The following is a 26833-nucleotide window of genomic DNA, read 5'->3' as shown; positions in this document are numbered from 1 at the left end:
ACCAGCCCTGATTTTGACGACCTCCTTCCACGGCGGAGGTACACATTCCATAATCACCCGTTCGATATAAATGTCCAACTATTTCGCTCCATCGGCACCATGTCACACCTTTTGGTCTTGTCATTTTTCGTCTTGGAGAAGGTGTAAACACAGGCGCACAGATTATATATATGTATACATATATATATCACTTCCTTATTTTGTCACATTCACGCGTTTTACCTCACACACGAACCCAACCGAGCACGGTTCCACGTGGGTCTTTCACACACATCTTTCGTGTGCTATCCACCTCCTGCAGTAAGACCTTGCGTGAGTAGTGAAGAGGCACTGCGGTGCTTGTTGGTGTGTCCCTCCCCCTCAAGGTTTCGTTGTAAAGCCATCGCGCATTATCCCAGTTTTGCTCTGCCAGGAGCAGGGAGCATTGCCTAATCCACGACGTGTTAGAAACGGCATGGGGTGGCTGTGAAACTCGGCCCACAACGACAGCGACGTGTCCGCCTGGTAGACGGCTGTCATTTGCGTAGACAAGTAGATCCCCAATTTGCGGACCGTAATGTTTCCACTGACCCTTTTTCATAGTTGTCTTTGACAGCGGGGCTTGGTCACAGGCCATCATGTTCTCATACTTCAAGAGTTTGACGCGTTTCCCATTGATGTAATAGGCATAATCGACCCTTGTCCATATATCTTCTGCACACGTGACGGACATGAACTGCACTGCCGGCTGCTTTGCAAGCAACCAAAACCGTCGCGCATACTCTACGGAACGCCACTTCAAACCGCTGTGCACCTGTGATGTCTTGACAAGTACAAAGTGCTCCTCCACGTCGCGATAGTCTCTGTTGCAGTTGCTGAAGGCTAATACGCCGTTGCTTTCCCCTAACAGTTCACCAAACGGCGTCACACAGTGCACCGGCCTGGGCGGGGTGTCCAGATAAAATACAATCACAAAAAGCGCCACCAACATTATGGCTGACAACAAAGCCGCCACCCACTCATAGTGGCAGTGCTCCTGCACCTTGTTCAACACCGGATGAAGCGGGGAGGAAACACGCTCCCAAAAGGACATTTCATCCATCTCTTCCTGCTGCTGCATCGACCCGACTTCAATCGGACGTGGATGGAACTTCAGCAATGGGGTGCGTTCAGTCGACGCGGCCGCAGCTTCCTTGGACGCCGTCGCTGGGGGTGATACTTCCACGGCACGCATCATCGCCAGCACCTTACTAAAAAAGATATATTCGCCTGCACTAACACGTGTGACGAGCTGCAATACTATCGCCAAAAGCCAATAAATAAAACCTGAAAAAGTATAGAATTTGGTTCAACTCACTGAATTCCCACTTCCTTCTCTCCCACTCTTTTTTTTTTTTTGCTTCTTAAAGGGAAAGTAGGTTGGCAGAAACAATTTTTTAAAAATAATGTTTATGCCAACCATCTTATTGTTCCTTCTGCACCGCAAAGCACGTGCAAAAATCAGCAGGCAAGCAAAGTAACATTCGCATTGCTCCTACGCAAAGACTGGATATATACACAACCGTCCATTATTCGGCAAACTAAACAACAACGGAAAAACAGCCTTCTCGGAATTCGCAAACATGCTACACTACATGGCGTACCTCACCCAACCCGTAACGATGACGTTGTCCGCCTCAATCACTTTGTAGGTATCCTCAGTGACATTGTGGTGCATAGGAATTTCACGAGAGTAGTCATGGTGCGGCGCTGGCCACACATTGTTATCCCAGTTCTGCTCCGCCACAAGGAGAGATTCGCTCTTCACACTCACAACAACAGCAACGTGACCAAACGGAAGCCCGTCCCCCTGCTTTGGGTAGACGAGCAAGTCACCAATACGTGGAGCGGAGCCGCCAGCACGGACTGAGACGCCGTTGGCGTACTTAAGCAGCGGCGCGGTTGATCCGTTGAGAAGCTGCACAGAAGTCAGTGCCCAAATGTCAGCAGCTCCCTCCACGGTAGCAAACGACGCAGGGACAGGACTCCCGCGAAGCATCCAATACCGCCTTGCAAACTCCACACATTGCCATTTTATTCCGCTCGTGTTCTCAGGAGCTAAGATATTCCTTCCAGTGAAACCACCAGAAGTCATGAATGTGTGTATTGGGTGCCACTTATTGGAGATGCAGGTCGTGGCATTGCAGTTACTGTAGCCAAAGACACCGTTTGAGATGCCTAAAATTGACCCAAATGTCGTGTCGCACCCGATGCTGCATCCCTCGTGGAACGGAGAAGTGCCATTTCCCTCAACGAGGGTGTCTAACTGGCGTATTGGGCACATCGTATGCAGCAACGCCACCAGGCATGCGAGGAGGCCCAAGATACCGGGTGCAATGATACAACACGACAGTGACGGCCAGCGCAATCTCCTCGTAAATGAGCCCTTATTAACGCAAGACACTTGTCGCGTTCGCTTCTTTACCTGCCTCAACGACATTCTTCGTGAGGTATACGCTGTTTCTCTACTTCCTCTTATGATGGTGAAAAAGAAGTGCGCAAGCACTCTCACGACTCCTTTCCTCTACCGTCACCCTTTTTTATTAGTCTGCTTCGTCACTAGTCAACGAGTCACCTTCAATGCCGCATTAGTACCCCTTTGTGGGGAATACGGAGATAACCAAAAAAAGCTCATACACCCACCGAAAAATAAAAAGCCGGAAAAAAAAAGGGAAGCCGGATACATGAAATGTGTGAGCCTGGTCCACACGCATACGGTGCAGAGAGAAGCTGAGAGAGGCGTTAATCTACATGTAATGCACGCACAATCCCCGCCTTTGTTTTTATTTTATTTTTAATAATCTCGTAAATAATTGTTTGTTTTTGATTTTGATTTTGCATGGTGTATTAGCTTTAGCACCAGTTAGTTTCATATTTTTCATAACGCCGCCTCCACTTCCCTATTTCCTTCCAGACCCTCTTACAGCGCGGGAGCTGCTACTGGGGGCATGTCAGATGTAGAATCTGTTAATGCCACCCTCAGCATTGCCCGCTTTATGTCCTATTCCCGTGTGCTGAGCGTCCAAGCGCCAACACAAATGGGTAACACACACAAAAAAAAACAAAACAAAAAAAAACAAACGAGAATGATGGAGACGGGAGAGTATGGCTTCACGCCAGAAAGCGTCGGTTCTATTAGAATGGCGTTGATGCGAAGGCACCTAAGTGTTGTGCTGTATTTAAAAAAAAAAGAGATAAAAAAAAAGAATCATCTGTTGGGGACTATTCCTTCAGCTGGTTGATCCAGGCATATATATATATACAAGGGTGCATCATTTACCTCGTGTCCCGTCAGATATTGCTCACCATTCTCATTACTTTTCCTTCTCTTCTTCTCACATTCCCTCACTTGCTTTCAAACAAAACAAAACAAAAACATTTCCCCCCTTTTTTTTTCTTCACGTTTCAATTCATCTTTTTCAGCCATACAAAAAAAAAAATTCCCCTTTTTTTCATTATTATTATTATTAGTATTATTCTGTGTGTGTGTGTGTGTTTTCCTCCGTCCCCCGTGGCAGTTGAAGCCTTCCCCACCACTATCACCACCACCACCACCACCACACACACACACACACACATCGCCCAACAAGCTACTGTGCTGAGCCAATGGGGAAAACACAACATCCCGATAGCACCAACAGCACACCGCGGCGTCGTCGACAATAATGCCAGAATTAAGAAAAACCAAACAAACAAAAAAAGAGAAAAAAATAGAAATTAAAAAAAAGTGCTGCCAAAGAGACGGCCCCCCCCCAACCCCGCGCACAAACAACACAAACAAGCAAAGACAAGTGTGCGAGAAGGAAGGCGTAGAGGATCAGGAAAACGTACACTAAAAAAAAAATCCCCCATCCACATCTCAAGACAAACACACACATATATATATTATATATATATATAATCCCTCAATACTTCCTTATCAATGCTTGAACCCCTCAGAGCATATATGAGACTGTATATTTGTTGAGATGGTGACTATCGAAGAGAAACCCAACGCTGCGGATGGAAGACTGGATGCGGATGACAAGTAGAAACACACCAAAAGACAACAGCCTCCAGTGTTCCTGTACACTCACCCACCCCGCACAGCGCTTCCCCGTTTGCAACGAATCCATCGGCCCGGTTCCATTGCCTCCGATTAACCACTCATCTACACATACATGTACTATTATTTATTTTCTCATTTCTGTTGCTTATCTCGACTACCACCATCCCCACTGCGGCGTATACAATATTTTTCCTCTCAGGCTTAACACTCCACTTGTTGCTCCTAACCAGATTAAAAAGGAAAGCTCATTTGCTACTTGGCGTACCTCACCCAACCCGTAACGATGACGTTGTCCGCCTCAATCACTTTGTAGGTATCCTCAGTGACATTGTGGTGCATAGGAATTTCACGAGAGTAGTCATGGTGCGGCGCTGGCCACACATTGTTATCCCAGTTCTGCTCCGCCACAAGGAGAGATTCGCTCTTCACGCTCACAACAACAGCAACGTGACCAAACGGAAACCCGTCCCCCTGCTTTGGGTAGACGAGCAAGTCACCAATACGTGGAGCGGAGCCGCCAGCACGGACTGAGACGCCGTTGGCGTACTTAAGCAGCGGCGTGGTTGACCCGTTGAGAAGCTGCACAGAAGTCAGTGCCCAAATGTCAGCAGCTCCCTCCACGGTAGCAAACGACGCAGGGACAGGACTCCCGCGAAGCATCCAATACCGCCTTGCAAACTCCACACATTGCCACTTCAATCCGGTAGTGGACTTGTCCTTGTCCACAAGCGCATTGTTGTTCTCGCCGGTAAACATGTCATTGCAGTTGCTATACGCAAAAACACCGTTTGTTACACCAATTATGGCGCCAAATGGCGTAGTACAGTTAGGTGGTGTGGAAGGATCATGCCAGCCTGCGCCATGATAGTGAATTCCAGAATACAGAATGCCGAACACGATGAATGTCAGGAACAAGAGAGTAAGCAAAGCAAACAACCAACCAGCCACCAGCGTCAGCGTCGCATTTACGCGAGAGAACTTCTTTCTCAAGACATCTTCAGTCTCATTACTCTGAATCTCCACATGTTCACTGACAATTTCGTTGTCTTCATTGCGCTTATCGTATAAATTACTTATACTCTCTCCTCGTGGACGAAGCTCTGGCGATTCCGTTTGGTTTGGGTTACGGAGACGATCCACGTTGTCGCCATCGAGGTGTGTATGCTTCACCGTTGTATCCATATGCACTGGTATACAGAAACAATTAGTATTCTTGAAAAGTGAGTGCGACGGACCCTTTGTTACCTTTTATGTTTCGTTGTACTTCGCTGTGGGTAACTGAATGCAGTACACACTTCTTTGCAGGAAAAGAGAGCTGTAACTCGCAGTGCACAAATAGAACGCGGTGTGAAAACAAAACGTATTCCTTCCTTTCGCAAAGGAAAAAAAAAAGGAGAAAAAGCGGAGAAGTAAACCAAAAGAAAATAAAAAAAACAATGATTGCTGAAATCAAAGGTACACAATAATTGATAACACATACACCCATACAAATATACCTACAGGTACACCATGGATGCATGTAACCAACATCGAAGTTCACGGCGGTGAGTCATGGGAAGAAAACGGCAGGCAGCGGGAAAAGAGACAAAGAACCTAGATGTGCATCATAGTGCCCAAGTACTCTTTTCATTTTTTCCTTTCTTTTTTGGCTCTGAATGCTCCTTTTAAAAACTACGTCTCCACATTCCAGGTTTCACCACATTTGAGACATCGCACGAAAACTGCCATGTTGTCGTGCGCCTGCACCGAGTACTCGTTGGCAATCGCCTCGCGAGCCCCACACTCAGGGCATACGTAAAGTGTCGTGAAATTCGTGAAATCATGTCCATCTGCCAGCGGGGACTCCGGCTCTACCGGCGAACGCCCTGACATTGAGGGCGAGAAAGCATCAGGGTCCCGCAGTAGAGCATTCGGGTTGCCAGGGTTCGCGACAAGTTCCTTGGCTGTGACGGAGCCGTCGAGAAGACCTCGGCGCAGAGCTGTGTTTTGGCTATCACGCAATGCAGTAAGGACCTCCTTGCTGACATCCTCGTCACCCAGGGCCTCAAGCTCCGTTTCAATGCCCCTTGCGACGACAACAGGTTCGTTGATTGTGTCGTACACCTCCTCATCGGTGAAGCAGGCCTCCAGCTGCACACCCAATGCGCCCAGCGAAAGGCCTTGGCACTCCGAGCCAATTGTTGTCTCGTTTGACGCCAGTTCAAGTGCTGACTGTGTACTCAAACGCTGCTGCGTTGCAGGTGGAAGTTGGCGAAACCAGTACGTGAGAATCGCTGAAGCAAGCGAGACAACACGGACGGGGTAGTCTTTCATGAGGAATTTTCCCACAACAACACCTATCTTAAGACGGTGAAGTTGGTCAAGGGTGATGCTCACGAGTGACAGCGGGGAGAGTGCGTCAAGGAGTGCCTCCTCTGCCGCCTCGCTGACGGAAATTACGCCCCCGTGGTTGCAAGCCACTGCCAACGCCTCCAACTTGTTTCGTATAATTTGAAGTGTCGTATCAGATGCAGCTTGGCGTCTCTCACGGAGCATGTGCTCCAAGTAGACTGCATCTTCTTCCTGATGAGTTGGCACATACCGCGACTCTTTGTCGTATTGATCCACTGTGCCGAGAGTTCCCATCTCGCCCAGTTTATTCTTTGTGCTTTTGCTACATTTCCGGTCATAGTCGCTCTCAATTAAATCCTCCATGGTGTCACTCTCAGCATTGTTGTGCTCCTTGTATTTACGCTTGTCACTTTTCTTATTTTCGTGGCGGATACGCCGCTCCACGGGAGGCGACTCATTGCGTTCACGCCGCTTATGTCGCTTATTTTCATGTTTAGCCGCCCTACGCGGCGCGTCTCCCTTCCGCACGTGCCGCCCTTTGCGCTCTCCATCTCTGTGTTCGGCGGCTCCCCTCCCCTCCTCCTCCTCCTTCCCTTGTGTCTGCTGTCTGTAGACACTCAGTGCCTCCTCTATGGCCGCGGCACATTCAGAACTTTCTTTTCCTGCCTCCAGCAGTTCCGCGTCCGTCGCCGGGTTAAACCGGATAAGCTCCTCGGTGTTGCTGCTGTTTGTAAACGCCACGCTGGAGGACGCGGACGGCAAACAGAGCACACAGGTGTCGTACCCCGCAGGCACCACCATCTCCAGCGCGGCTGGGTCAAGCACCATCCCCGGCCACCACGGGTACTCTGGCTGCTTCAGCCACACGAGGGTGTTCAGCGGGAAGGCCATTGCAACTCCACACCGAGTCACACAATGAACCCAAAGGATACACACACGCAACAAGAGAACGCAAAATACAATATATATATGTATGACAACACAAAACAGGGAGATGCCACGAATTGCGTGTTGTCTCCCCTTTCGCCTCCTTCAATAACACAACCCAACCACTTTGGACACCTTGGGTGGGGCTTGTGTTGCCTTCCGTTATGCTCCCTTGACTACTTCGCCAAGCTCCAGCGTGCCCACGCAACCTCGCAACCGCCACTGCCTGCTAGTACTGCAGAAGAAGTACCTCAATTTGGAGTAATTGGAGTGACAGAGGAGAAAGGGTTCGGTGCGCTCCGGGCTGCTCCCCTTCGGCTCCTGAATCCACACAATTGATGTCACTGTAGAACACCGAGAACGCCCATTAATCCGCGAGACAAAAAAAAAAGAAAGGAAAAAGAGTAAAGACTTCAAAATTTGTGATACAACACGCACGCAGGAATTCCTCACTATCAGCAGCAGAGGCAAAGGCATGGAAAGAAAGAGGGACCGATGTAGTTTTATTTTTCTTTCTTTAGCTTATTAACGGGACGGAGTCACATGGGTCAACTACCAATAGTCGGAGAAAACAAGGACAATCACAGGCAAACAAACAAACAAACAGAAAAAAAAAAGCATCAAACAGTGGAAGGGACAAGCAGCACCGCATAAGTAAATCCAAGTAGAAAAAAAAATCCAGTAAAAAGAATAAAACAAACACATCTATTTATTCATCTTGCATCAGTTGCTTCGTTTCATTTCTACCAGACCTTCTCGTTACTTTTTTTTCTTTCTTTCTTTCCTTGTAGATCGTATACAGCTTCTTCCCCTACGTCGTCAGAACACACACACAGACAGACACATGTGCACCCCACTTATCTCTCTCTCTCTCTCTCTATTTCGCTTTGTACCTCCATTCGGTTCTCTTCCTATATGCAGTTCTTCGTACTCTCCCATATTTGCGTCATTCCCGCCCTTATACCGTTCGTTACTCTGTCGTCCATGTGTACTTGCACTCAAGGCAAGTCACAAATTTCGTCGTGGGCTCATCAGCTGACCTCGTCTGCTGTTCGTGGTAGGAGCACCGCCTCTTTCCACAGTTGGGACACTTGAAAAGACTTGTGACGGCGACGTTCACAAGTTTTAACTTCTCCTGGTCATCAATCATCTTTGTAATGCGAGCCTCTTCCATCTGCTTCTCATCATCTGTCATGAGGGCGGAACGGGGAAGCTTCAAAAAGTCTTTCCCACTCAACGCGCGCGTCGCCAAATTCCGCCGCAGATGCGCCATGCCCGGCTTCTCAAGCTGCTCCTGCAAATGCTTTCGGTCCTCTGGCTCCACCACATCGCGACAGATCTCCTCGGCAACGGCGTCCAGGTCATCGAGGGTGACGTTGGAAATGGGTGGGTCGGTGGGATTGTCTAGCAGCTTCCGTACACGGTGGACAAATCGCGTCCGCACGCGCTCGCCATTCTCCAGCGGCTTTAACACCGGCACACTGGAAGCGTTGTTCACCTCAGCAAAGGATGGTGCACCAGCCACCAAAGGGCTCAGCAAGGCCAACTCCATCGTGTTGGTATTGTTGGCATCATCCTGTCGTTTTCCGAGTCGATACTGTTGATGCCTCTTGATAGCTTCTATAGTCTCAACGGGCATGGCCCGCGCCCATGCCGAAATAATGGCCCGCGATAACGGCCATAACTTCTCCAGTGCCTTTTTACCCAAAATACTGCCCACTGCCACGCCAATTTTTGTCGTCTCCAGCTGCCGCACCGTGACGTTGACGGTGTCTAAATCACACAGTTCAATGCGCAAGGAAGGGAGATCGCAGGCTGACACCGCCTCGTTGATCCGCCCGGCAATTTCAATAAGTTTCTCGTCGGATAGCAAATTCAATTCGGATGCGACTCCGTGTCGTTCCTCTGAATCCGTGTCGCGGGTGCGCTTGCTGACGGGACGCTGGTTAGCCGCCGTATTGCTAGCACCGCGCCGCATGGCCTCTGTGGCTGAAGCAGAGGCCGCCGTTGCTACCATTGCTGCAGTTGCCGCCCCGTCGCCCACTTTATTTGCGCCACTGCGATCCGCTGCTGCAAATTCGTACTTAAGTGGATTCGCTGTCTCGTCCGCTTCTGCCCGACGTATCGCCGCGAGTAGGTCGGCATCCCCTGTGACAGCCTTCTCTGAGGATGTCTCAAAAAATGTGATGTTTGTGCTGGCGCTGTGGAAGTGTTCTAGACTTGCCGGTGTTGTGGTGCCCTCGTAAAAGTAAACGGTGATGTCGCAGCCTTCTGCACGGCTCTGGCCGTTTGCGTGGAGTTCATCGTCACTGACGATGCGGGCGGGCCACCAGTCGTACCCCTCCATCCTCACCCACACACGGTCAAACGGCTCATACACCGAATGCGGCCCCATCGCTGACGCCCTTCCCCCTCCCTCGTCTCCTCTCGCTTCGCGGTCCTCTTCGACGGTTTCCCTCCTTCTAGCTAAATAAACAGAGTTCGCACGCCACCTTTTTGTTTCCTCACGTTCTCTTTTTTGTTGCCTTTTTTTTTCCGTTTTTGGTTTTGTTTTTAATGCCCGAACAAACGCGTTAGGGATCCCGCGCTTGGCAAAACGACGAAACGCCGGACGGCAAAGAAGACAAGATAAAAGAAGTAAGCGGGGATACCCAAGAAAAATGGAGAGCCGAGCGAGAAGGATAATATATATATATATATATGGCCCTGACAACACCCCACACCAGTCCCCGTCAAAGTTGGTTCCGTTCTATAAAAGCGTGCAGATAAATATGCTCATTTATTCCTTGCTGCGTTGCCTCGCTTTCCTTCCCATCCACCCACTCGCCCCCTCCTCCCCATACATGCATATTAGCTCTGCCCAATGCTTCCCTGCATACAAGCAGAGAATAAATGAAAAATGTGAAGCAAAAGCGAGGGAAGGAGACCGGATGAAAAAACACGTAAACAACGCCCATAACCCAAACATTGTTCCCCACTCCCACCTGCACACACGCATACACACACAGTTGGATACAAACAGAGAGAAAGATATCAAAAATAAAAACAAGATGCATAACGTAACTAAAAAGAAGAATGCACCATGTTCATCTCCTCTCTTCAGTATTCATCTGTGGTGTAAATAATGCATGTGTATGTACTGCATGGGACACATTTTGCACCAACACTTCCTACAAATTTCATGTACAACGCATAAAAGAGGGTGGGGCTGGGGTGGGGGGGAAACAAAGAAGGAGCAAGCAACCACACGCTTCTTCATATTTCCTCCCTGCCAAGCTTCCATAACAACTAAACCTTCTCTGCTACTATGATTCTTCACTTACAGCCGCTGCTCTTGCCGTTACACAGCGACGCCTAGTAGTTCGGGTTCACCTTTGTCTCCAGCGCGAGGGCGAGTGGCGAGTTCGGGTCAATAGGTGGGAAGATGCTCTGTCGACCAAAGAGTGTGCCAATAATAAAAAGCAACAGGAACTTGGTAAGAAAACGAATATCCCAAATAAAGCTCGCAAAGTTGTACGTGCGAAAATACTCCCCCGAGGCCAGGTAGCGGCACTCATCAAAAAAACGCACGATACGATAGTGAAAGAGTTGCTTCTGTTCGTGGAGGTAGCGCTTCGTACTGCTTACTGCGGCATCGGTTCCATTGGCGTTATGCTCCGCAATCACCTTGGCAATCCCGGCATCAACCGCACTTAGTTTTGTCGCTGAGCGCCGCTCAATCTTGCAAGCTACCTTACAAAATGGCGCCAAAAGCTTCCCTGCCGCAGCGCACTTAGAAGACAACATGTCTCTTTCTTTCTCCTTGTCGGTTTCTAATTTCCGTTTTTTTTTTTTTCGCTACCGTCGTGTGAAAGCAATTTGTGTGAGTTTGCTGTGTAAATTAGTTAATGGCTATGCCGCTTACTGGAGCCTCCTGCGATTCCTCTCGTGTGTGGTGCGGGTGTGGGCAATCAAAGGCGGCAGACGCGGAGGAGGGAGGAGGGGGGGGGGGAAGTGAAAGAGAGATAAGCCAAAGCACCGTCACCGCAGCAGGTCCACGAGAAATTAAGAGCATAAAAGGAGATTCACGGCAAATAAACGGATAGGGAGGGGGAGTGAGGTATGCTCGCCACCAAGCAAGCAGACAATAGCATTCAGTTTTTTGTTGTAAGATCCGTCATCCCTTTAAGTGTGACACCGCGTGCAAAGGCGTTCCATGTCAACACTTTCACGCACACGTTCCTTTTCTCCATTTTTTACTGTCTCGTTCTTTCTGTACCCGCTATCCTTCCGTTCCTGGTTATTTCAAATTCCTATTCGTCCACTTAATTGGGTTCTACCGCCGTCGCTTCTTCCAGACGACCGAGTCCAACTGGTCAACGATGACCTTCGTCACGGTCCCAACTCCCTTCGTGCGCCCCTCGCGAAAGATAAGCTGCTGCCCCACCTTCATAAACTCCGGGCGGTAAAGAAAGTGAAATCGCACGAGTGACCGGTCCCCGGTGCGGAGAACCTCCTGCGCCACGTACACGATGCGAGCGGACTGTCGCACTGTAGTAGAGTGAATGACGGGCTCATAGTTCACCAATATTGTTGTGGAGTGGTAGAGGATCGTGACATCCGCCTCAAACTGCCAGTACGCCTCGACAGGGAGGCGCGGGTCGGTGAGAATGCTGCCTTTGCGTATGGCGCTACGTTTCTCCTTCTTGAGACAAAACGTCGCGTCACAACCAGCTACAACCTCCTGCTGCTCTTTGCCCTTCACGTGAATGGACTTGATGTGCACAGTGCGGTAAGCACCGAAGCTGTCAGGGCCAAGCAGCACCGTGTCGTTCGCATAAAATACCCCTTGCGTCACAATACCACCAACTACTGTACCGACACCCTTCACAAAGAACGTGTTGTCAATTACCATTTCGCGGGGCAGCGTCCTGGCCTTGCGCCAATCCTTCCGCACTGGAAGAAGATTAAGAAAACGAACAAGAACCTGTATCCCGTCCCCTGTGACGTTGCTCACCTCAAAAATGGGCACAATGCGATCAGCACGCAGGTTTTTGGCGGTGAGCACGATGTCATCGACGCGACGTACCGGGTACGGCAGTTTACGCACAGTCGGAATTTTAAGCAATTTATGAATGTTTGTCAACGTCTCCTGTCGTACGTTCTCCGGGGTGGAGTCAATGCGAGTAACGACCACAAAGAAAGGAACCTTGAGGGCGAGGCAGAGAGCGATGTGTTCCTTTGTCATGCGTTGAATACCATTGTTGGCACTAATCACAACGCAGGCGTAGTCAGGCATATTCCGCGTCATGCCAAGCACCGTCGTCTTGAGGTACCGCTCGTGACCGGCAAGGTCATACAATGTGAGGACCTTTGCACTCCGCGTCACCACCTCAGTAAGCTGTCCGGCGGAGGTTGCATTCCCAGGACCCCCCAAACGCTTCTGTGCAGCAGCGGTGTAGTTCACCACCTCCCCTGTTGAGGAGAGTCCGAGGTGGTTCTCACTGACGCTTGAGGTGCGCCCCGTGGCTGCCTCGTGTTTGTGCTTAAAAACCAACGCGCGTGCTGAACCTCTTCCGTCATCGCAGCAGCCGTGCGTGAGCACCGACGTCAGGGTTGATTTCCCGCTGTCTACATTGCCACACATGGCGAGACGCAACTCAATATGCGTTTCTGACTCGCTCTGACGAAGAAGAAACTCCTGTGCAACAAATTTCGCCTTTCGGTTGCCGGCCCCACACTCAACTCCATTACCTCCACCCCCAGAAACATTACTGATAGTGTCGCCGCTCGTATTGGCTTCGCATGGGCCCTGTACCCAACGCGGCTCCTCCACCAATGATGTACAGCCGGCACCAAGGGCTTTAGCAGACGCCTGCAACTGTTCTACACGCGTCTGAAACTCCTCCATGCTACAACTAGAAACAAGAACAAAACATTCACCTTGACCCTCCGTGATCCTCGCCGCGATGGCCGCCTCGCTCAGTTCTTCCTTTCCTATGATGGTTCCTTTCGCTCCGCATGAGGCTGGTAGTGTCGCAGAAGACACCATCGCAAGTTTATCCATGCTTGACACCAGTCCCTCACTGTTTTGTGGGTCAACATACCGCACAGCGTTGGTGGGCATCAATTTTTTGCGAATAGTACTCAGCAGTGCCTCGCTGTTTTCTTTCAGTGTGTGCTCGCCCTTCTTGGCGTTGAGCACCTGCACAATAAACCGCACCTCCGAAGTCTGCAGAACATTTGGACGCGTGCCACCCGCACCATTCCCCTCACTCTTGCCGCTAGCAGCATTGGCATCGGTGCTTTTCTTCGTCTCCGCAAGCTGTCGCAGTTGCGTAAAGTCCGCCTTGACAGTCTCGCTCTGGCCGTCCCAAAACACCGCAATGACAAGACAGCGCACCTTCGCCGTCTTGGCGGAGACAGCGCCGCCCGTGTCACCGGCCGGGAGGGCAGTGTCTCTCATCACATCCTCCAACGCTAGCAGCACGGCGGAGCAAAAGCGACTACCGTCCTCGGACGCCGCACCCACGTCGCGCAACACCACCTGTATTAGAGGCAGTCTTGAGCGCTCCGCCACAATGTCTCGCACCCACACCGCAAGCTCCATCGCCTCGGGCTCCGCCAAGACGAGGCAAAAGCACGGAGGCGTAGCGCCATTATCCCCATTCTCGACTCCAGCACCACCCGACATGTGTTCCCTTGTCGTCGTCCTGTCTCTCCTTCCCTCGTTGTTCGTGCCCAATACGTTATCCTTCCTTTCTGTTCCCCCCAGCAAGGTGAGTAGAACACACGTACAGGATATGGGTGTATGTGTGTGTGTGTATGTATGTGTGTGTGTATGTGTTTGCTCAGTAGACAGAAACGAAAACCAGTGATTGAAGCAAATGAGCAGTACAAACCACATAGCAAGCATGAAGGCGGGCAAGGTCTCCCGTCATCGAAAACAGCGAAGAATAAGAAAAATGCAATCAGCAGACGCAGACGATAATCCGGTAGTATTGACTGACCTGAGCGCTACGTGAGCGTAGAGCATCATGACTGTTCGTAAGGATACCCTCACACAAACACACACACACAAACAAAAAACAGCAACAACAAATAACTACACACTTCACACGAAGGGACCTCGTCCTTACTCTCCCACACAGTCACTATTTGACTTCCTTTCGTTTTTCTTATTGTTGCTGCTTCTAGCTTTTGTTTCCTTTCCTTACCCTTGTTTTTTTTTAAAAAATTACTTTTTTTTTTTTTTTCTGTATGCCCCGTGCTTTGCTCGTTGGTTCCTCTGCGACGCGTCAGAGCCGCAGGCAACCCCCCCCTCCCCACTCTTTGCTTCTCTTTTCCCCTGCCGCTCACCAGCAGCGCCGCCCACGTACAATACCGCAGCACACATATGCCCACCCGAAAAGAAGTAAAACAGCTAAATCATTTACATCTTCACCGTCTTCGTCGTGTCCGCCGTGCGATTCCCGAAGATGAGCACCTTCACCGCACCGCTGGCGTAGCCAACGAGGAAGACTGGGACGTCAGATTGCTCCTGCTTCAACGCCGTGACGGCGCCGAGGCGAGAGGTTTGACTGCCAGCCCCAATAATAGCGTGGTACTTTACAGACACAATGCAGCCGTGTTTGACCTTGGAAGGCGGCAGCCGCACCGCACGCCACAACGATAGACTGCCGTCGTCATGCCCTGTGAGGAGGAGTTGAACGCCAGATGCCCACTCAAGTGTATCGTATGTCGTGACAGCAGTCATACTCGCGATAAACGTGGTGTCGGTGCCCACCGCAAATCCAACTTGCCCCGTTTCGTCCTCAAGGTGTGGCGCAGTCTCGTTCAGGCCTGGGAGAGCGCCGACACCGTACGGCTCCCCATGCTTGTCAAAGATCAAAAGGTGTCGACGCGTGATGACAATTGAATTTGCCGTTCTCGGGTCAATCACGGCTGCCACCACGACAAGGTCAGACGCGGCTGCCGACGAAAGCAGGCGAGAGGCATCTAGCAGGTGCAACTTAGCTGTGTGACGATGCTGCACACACCACACAACCGGACAATCTGTGCCACTTACAGTGAAGCTGATAATGCGACCGTATTTGGCGTTCAACGCAAATCCCGCAATGGGGTGCGTGTGGTGGGAGAGTGTAGAGGTGAGCACCAAGATCCCATCGCTTCGGATGGGACCAAAACAGTGCACACTGCCGCTATTAGACCCAATCAAAATCAGTGTTTCACGGCAGCCCACACAAAGGGCACTGACGTTCTTGAGAATAACGCTCATCGAATTGCACCGCAGGGATGACAAGAAACAACCTCTCGTGCTATCAAATCGCATCAACATATGTTCACTACAACTCCAGTAAAGTAGATGGTCCATGTCGTCAACCGGTGAGGCGTACTTGTAGCAGCACCTCTTTACTCCACTTCGTGTCGTAGCAAAACCAATTACAGCGCTCTCACGGATGAGAATGTCATCTGAGAGGCATTCAGGTAGAGCCTGAAAACTTCCTGGCGCTGGATCCTCCAATGTGTACCATGTCTGTGGTGAGTCTAGCGCATGCATAATCATGACGAGCACCTTCGGCAATTGTTCTTGAAAAGCCGTCGTGTAGGTGTGTCCACTGCGTCGCACAGTACCGTTGGCCATGCAATTGGCACCACTCGCTCCACTGCTGCCGCTGTTACTCGGGGGATGGCACGGCTCCAGCTCCCTCTGTGCGGGGTGCCGCTCCTGAAACAGTTGCATTGGAGTTTGTCCAAAGTTATCCACCTCGGCGATAATGACATCAGTGTCATGCGGGTTATCACACTTTTTTAGCGCCTGGAGAACTTCTTCGCCGTACGTCATACGCTGAAACACATTGTAGCTCTCCACAGCCAGTCTTCCGCGGCGGCGTACACCGAAGATCAAATCGATCCATCGATGAATGTTGTGTACGACAAACTCACTCTCTAATACGTACCGCATAACAGATACAAACACCTGCGTTGAACCCTTCGCCCAGGGAGGAAGCTTCACGTCATTCACAACCGTGCCGTCTGACTTCTCGCCAAACCCACAATGGTTTGCGTTTACAAGAAACATACCATCAAAGAAGAATTCCGGCATCAACTCCTTACAGTCCGCAGGGCCATTCACGCACGATTGGAAGGAAGCTTCCACAGAGTCAAATAGACGTGCAGCAGCATCAAACTCACCACCTTGAAATATGCGTGCAAATGTTGTGAAGGGCTCCACACGAATGAGAAAATGTAATACTCCTCCGCTTGTCGAGTAGTGCGTCCCATGATGAAATGGCTGAACGCCTCCAACCTCCGGATCAGCCGCTTGCATCTCCACCATCTGCTGGTATAACTGCATCACTTTTTGGCGTCGCTCCTCCGTCTGGGCTCCCATGGGAAGGGAGAGGTCACGGTACGTCTTCGCGGCGTCTAGGTCAAGTTCACTCGACCTGTAATCAGCAAGCACCCATGGATATATGGGGTATTGGTTAAAGTCCAACCTTGTACGGCCCGCCACGCGATTGAGAAAGGTGATGTAGTCATAGGTAGAGACTGAGCCTGCTGCCCAGCGGATAAGCATCGAGCGAATCCTCGCGGCGCGTTGTGAGTGTTCATGAAATTTACAACGTTGTCTGCCGAGGACTTCCTTCAAGACGTCCAGAAATTTATCCCGGGCAGACGTGTTCATCGACTGTTGTGCGTCCACCAACGATAGCATGGGTCCATCAGCGTACATAAATTTAAAAACAATGGCAGTGTCCTGATGCATGTAGTATGCCATGCGTACGCTACTAATGTTCTGCAAGAAATACACCCAAAATAGGTCCCGGTAAGAGTTTCCCGATGCTTGTCGAACAGAATATGCAATTTTGGTCCCATCGTGGAGTTCCTCTTTCTTACGCCGCCGTCGCTCTTTTCCAGCACCGTCTGTGAGAAAGCGCTGCAATTTGCTCGTCATGGAGAACGCAAAGCTCTGTGCAGTAAGCTGGTAACCTCCCTTGGCCCTCGAACTCTTCGACACGCTGCTGGTGGTGGAAAAATCGGGCTCACCGGACTCTTCGTTTGCACACTGGCAAAGAACGATGTCCCCCGCCACCGTAATGCGGGAGAACCCAATCAGCTTCAACGTGGAGTTAGTCAAGAGAATAAGACACGGTGTGGCGTGGATGCCCTTGATGCGGAAGCCGTTGCTAATGAAGCGCAGGACTTCATTCGGTTCAAGGAGGTATCGAAGCAACGAGACCGCCGCTGGACTCACTCGGCAACGACCATCCACAAATGGGATCGAACTTTGGAGCAGATACGGTCGGCAACGAATAGCGAAGGGCTGTACCAAGGCTGAGACGTGGTTGAGCTGTTGCTCACAATTGTCTGCGCTGGGCACCATAGATGCGTTATCCTCCGTGACACAATCCGATATCATCGTTGTGTAGTTGCCGCGGGAATCTAAATAGTGCAATGCACGCACACGGGGACTATCCCGCTGTAATGAGCACTGCTCTGTCACGAGCCAATTACATTGGCTCGGCTTCAATGGAGAAATGTCTCCAACACAGGAGGAGAAGCGGGCGGTGTATGCCTGAACAAGTCGCACTCGCCGGTGTTCATCACTAACCTCAATCGTCTTGCTGTAGGCCTCCCTAAATTTGTTAATGCGTTTTACGTATTCACTGCGGTCCTTCAACATGGATTTGTACGCGATATCCGCCTTTGCCTTAGGTCGACAGCACATAACGCTGCCAATCGTGGTCATATTTTCTCGGCAGTACGCCTCAAAGGCCGTAAAAGCCGTGGCTTCATCCGGCACAAGAAGAGCAGCCGCAAACTCCTTATAAAGTGAAATACGTTGCCGCAGCGCACGTGCAGAGAGTGCCTTGCATAGCTCTTTGCTCCCTGCATACGTGCGCATCATAAGGCGCAGCGTCAAAACAACAAGCTCCTTCCGTCTTTGCGTTTCCGCTTCATCCATGGTGGATGGCGGCAAGGATGTGTAGAGACGAAAGAGCACATGCAGCAAACACTCAAACATATCCTTCATGATCCACTTCGGGCAGAAAACGCGGCTAAGCAGCATGTAGACAATTTCCATCTGCTCAGACGTGATTCCATTAAGTGACGGTCGGTTTAGAACGGCGATGCAGCTCTTCACGATCTGTGAGCGGAGCAGCTGCTGCGAACAATGCGGCCAAGAGGCGGAGGCCCATCCAAGTAACCAAACAAAGTACGAAGAGAGGCTCGACAGCTTCATTACATCAAAGGAAATAAGGTGCACAAACAGCTCATTCAGCCGACAAACATTGAAGACAAAGACGTCGGACACAGAGTCCTGCAACAAAATAACCCGTCGGGCGCAGAGTTCCAAGCCGCTCCCTTTCAGCGACGACATAAAAGATGGTTTTTGTTCCGCGAGGCCCTCAACCAAATCAACGCACACCAGCAACTGGTCAATGAAGAAGTACGTCAAAGTTAACGTCACCTCTTCGGTACTTGACATGGCGCCAGCGACCAGCATAAGCTGAAACAGCAGCTCCCCACAGGAGCCGTACGTCTGTTCCCCAACCCACCCTTCAGTGACAGGCAAGTTGAGCAGTGAGGCAAGAACGGTGTGTGACAAAACCCCCACAGCAGACTTCTGCAGGGACCTTGTCGCGGAAGACCGAAGGTTAGTTAAGGGAGCAAAGGTGCCTATCGCCACGTCCGAACTCACAGCCTCCTCTAATTCAGAATGCAATGGACTCCCTGCAACAGACAAGGCGAGTCCAGCAAGCCTAGAATCAACATGCCTATCATCATCAGAAAAGATGCCAGCGTCCATTGTCAGCTCCAGCTTGCTATCACTAGCGCTGGCAGCACGCTCCTCCATGCTTTCAGGCAACGATGCAGCATCCGTGGAAACAGAGAGGGCAAGCAACGGTGGCGAATGAGAGAAACCTTTTTCATCATGCAAGGGGGAATTTGGTAAAGGAGACCTTATTTGTCGTTTGCGGTGCTCCGTAGGCAGTGTCGCTGTTGGCGGCATATTACAGTGATGCTCCGACTCTTCCTCATGCTTTAATTTGACAATCTCTTCTTTTTTCATCTCCGTCACCCCCTCCTTTTCCCCCTTCTGCCGTTGCTGCTGTCGTCGGTGTTGTTCCTGTCGCCGGTTTACTTTTTCTCCCTCTTCTGCTTCTGCCTCCACCGCGGTGCTCGTACCATCAACGCCATGCATTACCACCTCGCCCGTGCCAGTAATGTGTGTCAGCGGCGAGGACCGCCACTCATCACAGGTTTTTGAAAAAAATGCAGAGACATCGCTGCCTCCCGTAGCCTCCATGTTCAGAATCATCCCTGGGTAGCTGGCGGCGGTAAGGGGCACAGCTCCAAAATAGCGAGACTGCAATTTTTCCTCACATCTTGACAGGACGGTCTCACGTTGCAAGAATGTCCCAAAGAAGGCGAAAGCCTCAATTTGGTACGGCGAAAGCGTGCACGGCAAAAAAAGGCCCTGCTTCAGCGGTAGACTCTGAAGCGTGCGAAGGATAAAAAGATTTTTTTCTAAATCAACATCCAAGACCATCAGAGGCGCAGTACCCCTCATGCGCTGCAATACCTTCTTGTATCGTCTGCGTTGAAGGCCGTGCCAGAAAAACACACACACACGCAATGCAAGCAACGCCCTTCGATGTTTACCCAAAAATCCGGGTGTCTTTGTGGTATCCGCCGTCACGTCACTGCTGAAGCCACCTTCCTTTAGTGATGATTGCCCTGGTACCCCTCGGTCTGCTGCTGACGCCATGGTGCCGGCTTCGGTCGTCTTCGACAGGAGTCGCCTGACATATATCTGAATCATGAGTATACTGCACACCCGCGCCAGCCCAAAGGGCCTGCGCAGACGATAAGAGCAACACATGCGCCTCTGTATCACCGAACTGAGACTACATGGTCGGAAGCACGCAGGCGTGGACAACGCCGCGGTTAAATGTAGCGTAAGAACCTTGGAGAAGATTGGTGCCACAACGGTGTCCAACTCCGGTGTCATAGAGTCCAAAATTCCAACCAACTGTTGAAGAAGCGGGTGCTTTGAGGAAAGAACATCAATACGCCCCTCAGCACCCACACTGAGGCTCAGCAAAAGCAACAGTAAGTCTACATTCAGACAATGTGGGGAGAGGGCCTCCACAACAGCAGCAGGGTGGTGCATCACCTGATTACGCAGGCCTGTATTCGACCGCAGTGCCTCAAAGAAGAGTCGAGTGGCGTACACAACACATGACGCGTCCGCAAAGCGTGAGACGCAAACGGCGTACCAGTTAAGATCCACAATAACTCCAAGGGCCGAAACAAACATGCTACTGCCGCAGCAATCTACAAGACTGCGCAGAATTAAAGGTGTGAGATCGCACGTACCTTGAAGCGACACACGTATCTCCGTAAACTGTGCTTTGGGAAGCTTGACTCGCAATGAGGGTTGTAGGAGACTTGTCACTTCCATCTCCCCCGGCGTGAGCACCGCCGCTGTGGACGCAAGGACGTGAACAATATTTGGATCAAAGTCAGAGGCAATCATAATATGCTTCACGCACAAAATTATACGAGCCCGCACGGCAAAGGGCAAAGAAACGTTTGCATAAACTAACCCATTAAGAATACTGTCAATAAATCGAAAGGGTATAACATAATTGGCGTTTCGCCTCGCAAAACGGCAAGAGGCAACCGTGAAGAGTCTCTCCAGACGCTCTATCAGGTAGAGGGCAGAGTCCAATGGCATCCCCGCAAAAAGCTCAATATCACGAAAAATATGATCAAACATTAGTCGATTAATGATAAAAGGATGCAACTCATCATTGACGCTCACGTTCGCAGTGGCAAGATGCAGTAAACTATCACACACAGCCGGGGTCACGAGGTGGGCTAGACGACGGAGATGAAAGCCAAGTAGTGTGTACGTTCTAAAGTCCATGGTGCCACCATTGGTGACGTTCCGGATACAGTCAGCTACGAGTGCCATGTACCGCTCCAATTCCCCTGATGTGGCAGACTGAACGACCCAGTCAAGCAGGTGAAGCATACCACCCTGGTTTAAAAAGAGAGCACGATAGTCAATCCAGTTCTTCGGTGCCGCGGCGTAGTTGCCAGTGAGCTTGGCAACAATAGGGCAGTTTTTTGACGCCTTTTGTAGAATGTTAACCATCATTGAATCACGGGTTTCGTGGGGTTCAAACACGGCGATGCGGTCTTCAACAGGCAACATCTCGTGATTATCCGCAAGCTCACGTGGTATCTCACGTTCTAAAATTTTACACACATTTGGTTGATACCCCGTCGTGGCAGCATACGCCTCCACCTGTGGTGCCGTCAGTTCCTCGTCCCACAGCACGACCCCGCCAATGGAGAAGAGGGCATCGTACACAGGGGCATTGACAAAGCCTATGTGCATCACCACCTCCACGTAGGGACGGAAGTAGGGCAGTGTGCAGGTCCCAACTTTATTGGCGTTAAGGTACACACTAACTGTGTGTGCCACGCTCATAACGACTAGAAAATGCGCCCATCGCCGCGGTGCAAGATCCGGCAGCGCGTGACTTTCATTAAGCGACACCCGCTTCCCATCATGAAGAATAATTACACTATCACCACCTGCAATGCGGATGGACGCAAGAGGCGGTGACGAAGCCTCCCCATTGAAAAACTCAAATAGTTGTATATTGCTATAGATCTCCTCAAAACAAAAGTACGCTGAGACGGAGAAACCCTTTTCAGGCCAACGCCCCATTGTCACAACAATACCACCAGTGCAGCTGAAGCGTAGCTCCGCCCGCTCCGGAGCCTCCTGCAGAATGGGTGTCCAGAAAGGCTCAATCTCACCTCGGTCGCCTACGTACGGCAGGACATTGTATGCTGCGGCTGCATCGAAGTCCAAGTACGGCAGCAGCGTCGTCTGCTTTCGCTGCAGCACCCACTCTAAAAGCGCCTTGGAGTGCACCTTTGTCGTCATCTTTAGGATGAGGTGGAGGGCGGAAAGTAGATCGCTCTCCAGGCTCTTGGCATGCTCATGCGCATGCTGCAGTAGGGGTGGGAACAAATCGATAAACACCGGTTTTTCCACTGAGCAATTCGGAACTGAGAGAGCAAAAGGCCCGTGTTTATTAACCCGACATCTTTGGTCTTGGTACCCGTCAAACATTGAAGTGGACGCCCCAAGGACAGCCTGGGCAATAAAAATAAGGTACTCCACCCTTTCCACGCAATGAAGACTCTCTGAGAAAACATGTACCAGTTGAGTGTCTGCAAGCCTCGGTTCCCGACCCTGTGCTGACTCCGACACGGAAAGAAAACAAAACAACTGTTGAATAAGTCGTGGGAAACACACCACGTTGTGCGAGGCAAGTAACACACGCTGCAAGACGGCAATCACGGCATTGACACAACCATGTTTGAAAAGCCATACGCGACGTTCGTGTTTGGCATCCGTTGACACCTCCGGTGACAAGAGCTCTGCCGCGAAAAGCGGCAGCAGCTTCGTCAACAACGATGGGTCCGCGCTTTGAATAATTTTCGTGTATGTTGGGTACACCTCCCCAAAGTCAAGGCTGCTGGCAATACACTTCCGACCTAACTCCGTCAGCTGGGCATTATTGACCCAAAGGAGGGAGAACAACACCTCCAGTATCTCAAAGGAAAGGAACCCTGGGTCACGCTGCAGGAGAATCATAAATATTCTACGCAGTGACTTGATGGTGTCGCTAAACTCCACTGGCGGAACCTCCGCCTCGAAGGATACTAAACTGCTCTCTGCAGAGTGCGTCGCATTCCATGTGGAGGTTGCAGTTGACGTGGAAGAAGCAGGGGCCGTCAAGGAGACACGTGGGACTTCCGGTGCCGTCAACAGCACCCCACCCACTCTCAGCAAGCCTAGCAGCACCTCCATCAGTACCTCTTGTGAACGCTTGTTAAAGTCTTCATCATCGTTGCTCAGGAGCCCCGTGTACCACACCCGCGCTAGCGGGGCAAACAGGAAGGTGAGTGTTTTGCGAGCCCCAGCAGCTGTTCTTATAGCACCTTCCTCCGGCTCCACCACCTCTGGCTCCACCTCCTCTCCCCAACATAACGACAATAAAGGCAGCTCAATAAGGTCCACCATCTCGCCTGAGAGGGGTATCATGTGCAAAACATGATAAACGTGCCAGATGGCTGCAGCAATTCTTTGAGCCAACAGAACATACACCGCATCCTCGTCCATACACTCATGAGATCCTTTCCCTCTCTCTTTTTCAGGTGTAATAATAGTCATCCTACGTAGAATATTGGGCTCTTCCATGTGTGGTAAGCTATGGGTTGATGTAGATGTCCTCCGTGAATGTTGGCCGTATGCTCGTAGTGCCCTAATAAATGAACGCAACACTAGACGTCCCTCAGATGCTGCAAAAGCACTGGAGCTACGCATACTGATCTGTGTGAGCAGTGTACAAATGACTAGACGTAGTGAGGGTGATGTGGTGGTGTCTGTAAACGTTTCATTCAGCACTTGAGTCAGACCGAGTATAAGCTCCACGTATGGCTTGTTGCTGTACCACCATTCCTCTCCATCAACAACTGAAAGCGGAAAAACCGGTGATAACACATAATCCAAAACCGCATCACTGGATCCTTGTGGATACGGAGAAACGTAACCCTCATCATCAAACGCCAAAGAGCATGGTGTGGTTTGTGCATGAGCCAAGTGACCACCAACACCACCAACAAAAGAAGTGGTAGGCCAAAAACTTATCCTTGACGGTCGAACACGATTCAAAGTACGTGTCACGGTGGTTTCAGGCAGTGCTGATCGTGCTAGATGCACGCTACTTGTAAGGGAACTCACTGACTCACTTCGGCTGCATATGCTCTCATTTAAAGAGTCAGTGCTCGCAGCAATTCGATGTGTGGAGTGCTCTGTGCGTGGCGCCGGCGCGGATGGAGGGTGTTGCATGCTGCTTGTAGAGGGAGGGGTACAAAACATCGCTATCGTCTGAAAAAGCGTCAAGTCGCAGTCCACAATATCTGGACAATGCTGCAATAGACACCGTACACACCCTGCCGGGTTGTAATTAAGAAGCTGCTGCAAAACGGCCTCTTGACTAGCAACAATGTCGTGACGCAATGGGGCATCGTCTCTTGTTAGTATCAATTGACACAGGGCATCCCACGCCATTAGGACATTTTCATACATAGCAATCTGCAGACTCATTGGCAGCTTCTTTTCCCCCCCTTGTGGTGGCACGATGCTACGAGAACTGACCTCCATGATGTGACATAGGGCCACCACAACGTCAGGTGTGTCGTACGCCACCGCTTTCTTCACAGCGACCACCGCAGCATTGAGGGCCTCCCTACTTAGCGCATCATACGCATTCTTCCGCCCAGAGGCCAGGTACTCTGCGAGTTCGGCTTTGCGGGTTGGCACATGCACAGCCGAAGTGGACAAGGGGGACGCTGGCCGCTCACCACCTTGCCACGTGGAGCCAGCGCCGACAATGGGTCGAATGAGGGTGTTGGTGGAGATGCGTAGACGAAGGCCGTACAACAACTGTGCCACTAGCGGTCTAGGTTCGGTGTAAATGAGCAGATGCGCACACGTCTCACTTGTGGCGCAGCAATGTGAAAGGCATCGCAGCACTTCACGCGTGGCTGAAACAACAGTCTCTGAAATGCTACTTTTTTCCAAATACCTCCGCCACGACTCATCACAAAAGGCACGAAACAAACGTGTCATCCACTGCAGGTGGTCCTGCTCCGCAAGCACCTTGCACACATGACTATGAAGCTCCTTCCCAAGCGTATCCTCACCACCCACCATGCTGATGCAACTTTTAGGCGAGCAAAAGTTACTCAAAAGAAAAAAAATGTGTTCAGCGCCGAAGGAATCGGCGCAATCCACAATCTGAAGGGGTGAGGCACTGGGCCCAAGGCTCGCAAATGTGGTCCGGATGTGGTCCAGTAGTCCGTCACAGAGACTACACAAGTCACGGATGACATCGGTGGTCACATACGCCAGCAGATGCATCTGCTGACGACTGGCGAGGCGCCAAAACACCACGGCCACTTCCGCCCAAAGGCGCCTTTCCAACACTATCGTTGCCATGTCATTCGATGTGATAGCAGGTAATGATGCGGTGGTACTCTGTGGGTCCGTGTCCCGCAACGTTGCTTGCCGACTATTGCGCCCCAGCGCCGCCTTCATGGCATTTGAAAACTTCTCCACACTCAACAAGTCCCGTTCAGATAACGCCGGCATCCCTCCGTTTACGTGTGTCCCACCACCACTTCCTCCCCTTCCAAGAGGGAAACCGCAGACGCAATCCCACCAATGTGTTATTAAACCCAAATGAAGGCAGATCAAACCTGCCTCAGCCTAGTTCTTATTTATTTTGCTCGTCTTATTTGTGACGGCGTCAAAGGAGGAGAGGAAAATGACGCTGAGACACACACAAGGCGGCTAACGAATAAACTACTACCTTTCCAGTAGTGCCAAATCTTATATAAGATGCACCTCTTCACACGCTCGACACTTGTGAATAGGAGAGAGCCAAGCCAGTAAGCCTTTATCGTTCTCTCTCCCCCTCTGCGCGTGTGAGGCGCAGAGTGTGTAATGTTGCCTGACCTCCTTCAGCACTCCTTGTGGCCACCGCCATGATGAGGATGAATGTGATAGGGAGAGATGGAAGGAGGAAAACGAGTAAAAGACACATGCGCACACAAAGGAATGTTTCAAAAAGAAAAGATATACTCTCTCTCTTACTCCTGTTTTTTTTCCTCTGTCTTAAAATGAAAAAAGAACAACATGCGAAGGCACTCGCAGTGCTCCTCATTTACAGTCAATGAAAGACATTCCGCTTCTTCGTCATATTGGCCCCCACTCACTGCCCGCATGAGCATGTGGCAGGCCTTTCACAAGCGCGCGTAGGCCGACGGGTGCACGCCCCTCCCCCCCGGCGAAGGCGTGAGCAGGGGTGAACTCACAAAAATTATTGTGTCAGCCCCAAAAGAAGGGGAACAGCCGACAAGAACCACACAGAAGAAAACAAAACATGACTTTCTTTCACCTCTCCCATCTCTCTCTCTCTCTCTATCTATCTATCTATAACTTGACAGTTTATCCTCCTCTCCGTCTGTGGCTTTAGATAACAAGTAAGTTCATTAAAAGTCGTTGGCCAGACGCCATCCATATTCTCTGCGGTTGGAGCTCGTTTCCGCACCTTCTCGCACGCATCATTTCCCTCGCTCCAGCCATCTCTTCGCTTCAAAGAAGCGTCGTGAGAAAACAGCTTCTTTGTTTTTTGTTTTATTATTATTTTTTTAAATTTTACGCTCTAATTGTCTTCCCCTCCCCACCAACAGTTAGGGCATGGGGCAGAACGCAGCAACCAACCATGAAACACACCGCGCCGAACCAAACACGAACGCACACATGGAAAGGAAAAGCAGGCGGGATAGAAGGAAGAAGACACACAAGGAAAGAGGCAGTAAACATCATTCCGACGACAAATACATACATACATACATACGTTC

The 26833-nt window shown here is 50.7% G+C and overlaps 8 protein-coding genes across 8 annotated transcripts, besides 20 other annotated features; all 8 read right to left on the bottom strand.

Moving 5' to 3' along the window:
• Positions 1 to 163: 163 nt before the first annotated feature.
• Positions 164 to 188: a microsatellite.
• A 35-nt stretch (positions 189 to 223) lies between these two features.
• On the bottom strand, positions 224 to 1213 carry TraAM80_04223 (D-alanyl-glycyl endopeptidase-like protein; the record flags this gene model as incomplete). Its single annotated transcript, XM_029381158.1, has 1 exon — positions 224 to 1213. The coding sequence occupies one exon, from the start codon at positions 1211 to 1213 to the stop codon at positions 224 to 226; it is 990 nt and encodes a 329-aa protein (XP_029238965.1).
• A 396-nt stretch (positions 1214 to 1609) lies between these two features.
• TraAM80_04222 (D-alanyl-glycyl endopeptidase-like protein) lies at positions 1610 to 2458 on the bottom strand (the record flags this gene model as incomplete). The annotated part of the gene is made up of 1 exon (XM_029381157.1): positions 1610 to 2458. The coding sequence occupies one exon, from the start codon at positions 2456 to 2458 to the stop codon at positions 1610 to 1612; it is 849 nt and encodes a 282-aa protein (XP_029238964.1).
• Positions 2459 to 2794: 336 nt separating this feature from the next.
• Positions 2795 to 2855: a sequence feature (A-rich).
• A 207-nt stretch (positions 2856 to 3062) lies between these two features.
• Positions 3063 to 3100: a microsatellite.
• A 99-nt stretch (positions 3101 to 3199) lies between these two features.
• Positions 3200 to 3226: a microsatellite.
• A 238-nt stretch (positions 3227 to 3464) lies between these two features.
• Positions 3465 to 3496: a microsatellite.
• A 1-nt stretch (position 3497) lies between these two features.
• Positions 3498 to 3514: a microsatellite.
• Positions 3515 to 3548: 34 nt separating this feature from the next.
• Positions 3549 to 3595: a microsatellite.
• Positions 3596 to 3694: 99 nt separating this feature from the next.
• Positions 3695 to 3743: a microsatellite.
• A 151-nt stretch (positions 3744 to 3894) lies between these two features.
• Positions 3895 to 3918: a microsatellite.
• A 400-nt stretch (positions 3919 to 4318) lies between these two features.
• On the bottom strand, positions 4319 to 5248 carry TraAM80_04221 (D-alanyl-glycyl endopeptidase-like protein; the record flags this gene model as incomplete). Its single annotated transcript, XM_029381156.1, has 1 exon — positions 4319 to 5248. The coding sequence occupies one exon, from the start codon at positions 5246 to 5248 to the stop codon at positions 4319 to 4321; it is 930 nt and encodes a 309-aa protein (XP_029238963.1).
• A 290-nt stretch (positions 5249 to 5538) lies between these two features.
• Positions 5539 to 5574: a microsatellite.
• Positions 5575 to 5737: 163 nt separating this feature from the next.
• Positions 5738 to 7288, bottom strand: TraAM80_04220 (uncharacterized protein; the record flags this gene model as incomplete). Its single annotated transcript, XM_029381155.1, has 1 exon — positions 5738 to 7288. The coding sequence occupies one exon, from the start codon at positions 7286 to 7288 to the stop codon at positions 5738 to 5740; it is 1551 nt and encodes a 516-aa protein (XP_029238962.1).
• Positions 7289 to 7912: 624 nt separating this feature from the next.
• Positions 7913 to 7951: a microsatellite.
• Positions 7952 to 8088: 137 nt separating this feature from the next.
• Positions 8089 to 8111: a microsatellite.
• Positions 8112 to 8184: 73 nt separating this feature from the next.
• Positions 8185 to 8211: a microsatellite.
• An 83-nt stretch (positions 8212 to 8294) lies between these two features.
• TraAM80_04219 (putative transcription elongation factor-like protein) lies at positions 8295 to 9719 on the bottom strand (the record flags this gene model as incomplete). Its single annotated transcript, XM_029381154.1, has 1 exon — positions 8295 to 9719. The coding sequence occupies one exon, from the start codon at positions 9717 to 9719 to the stop codon at positions 8295 to 8297; it is 1425 nt and encodes a 474-aa protein (XP_029238961.1).
• A 120-nt stretch (positions 9720 to 9839) lies between these two features.
• Positions 9840 to 9879: a sequence feature (A-rich).
• A 126-nt stretch (positions 9880 to 10005) lies between these two features.
• Positions 10006 to 10026: a microsatellite.
• A 652-nt stretch (positions 10027 to 10678) lies between these two features.
• Positions 10679 to 11110, bottom strand: TraAM80_04218 (uncharacterized protein; the record flags this gene model as incomplete). Its single annotated transcript, XM_029381153.1, has 1 exon — positions 10679 to 11110. One exon carries the CDS (start codon positions 11108 to 11110, stop codon positions 10679 to 10681), a length of 432 nt encoding a protein of 143 aa, XP_029238960.1.
• Position 11111: 1 nt separating this feature from the next.
• Positions 11112 to 11160: a sequence feature (A-rich).
• A 479-nt stretch (positions 11161 to 11639) lies between these two features.
• TraAM80_04217 (putative GTP-binding elongation factor tu family protein) lies at positions 11640 to 13997 on the bottom strand (the record flags this gene model as incomplete). The annotated part of the gene is made up of 1 exon (XM_029381152.1): positions 11640 to 13997. The coding sequence occupies one exon, from the start codon at positions 13995 to 13997 to the stop codon at positions 11640 to 11642; it is 2358 nt and encodes a 785-aa protein (XP_029238959.1).
• Positions 13998 to 14107: 110 nt separating this feature from the next.
• Positions 14108 to 14153: a microsatellite.
• A 210-nt stretch (positions 14154 to 14363) lies between these two features.
• Positions 14364 to 14423: a microsatellite.
• Positions 14424 to 14735: 312 nt separating this feature from the next.
• Positions 14736 to 25559, bottom strand: TraAM80_04216 (putative neurobeachin/beige protein; the record flags this gene model as incomplete). Its single annotated transcript, XM_029381151.1, has 1 exon — positions 14736 to 25559. One exon carries the CDS (start codon positions 25557 to 25559, stop codon positions 14736 to 14738), a length of 10824 nt encoding a protein of 3607 aa, XP_029238958.1.
• Positions 25560 to 26356: 797 nt separating this feature from the next.
• Positions 26357 to 26404: a sequence feature (GA-rich).
• Positions 26405 to 26590: 186 nt separating this feature from the next.
• Positions 26591 to 26622: a sequence feature (A-rich).
• Positions 26623 to 26833: the final 211 nt, after the last annotated feature.

The sequence above is a fragment of the Trypanosoma rangeli genome (assembly GCF_003719475.1).
Source record: "Trypanosoma rangeli strain AM80 chromosome Unknown Tra_15.4_contig_00120, whole genome shotgun sequence".
NCBI lineage: Eukaryota > Euglenozoa > Kinetoplastea > Trypanosomatida > Trypanosomatidae > Trypanosoma > Trypanosoma rangeli.
This window is presented reverse-complemented; position numbering and strand designations above follow the sequence as displayed.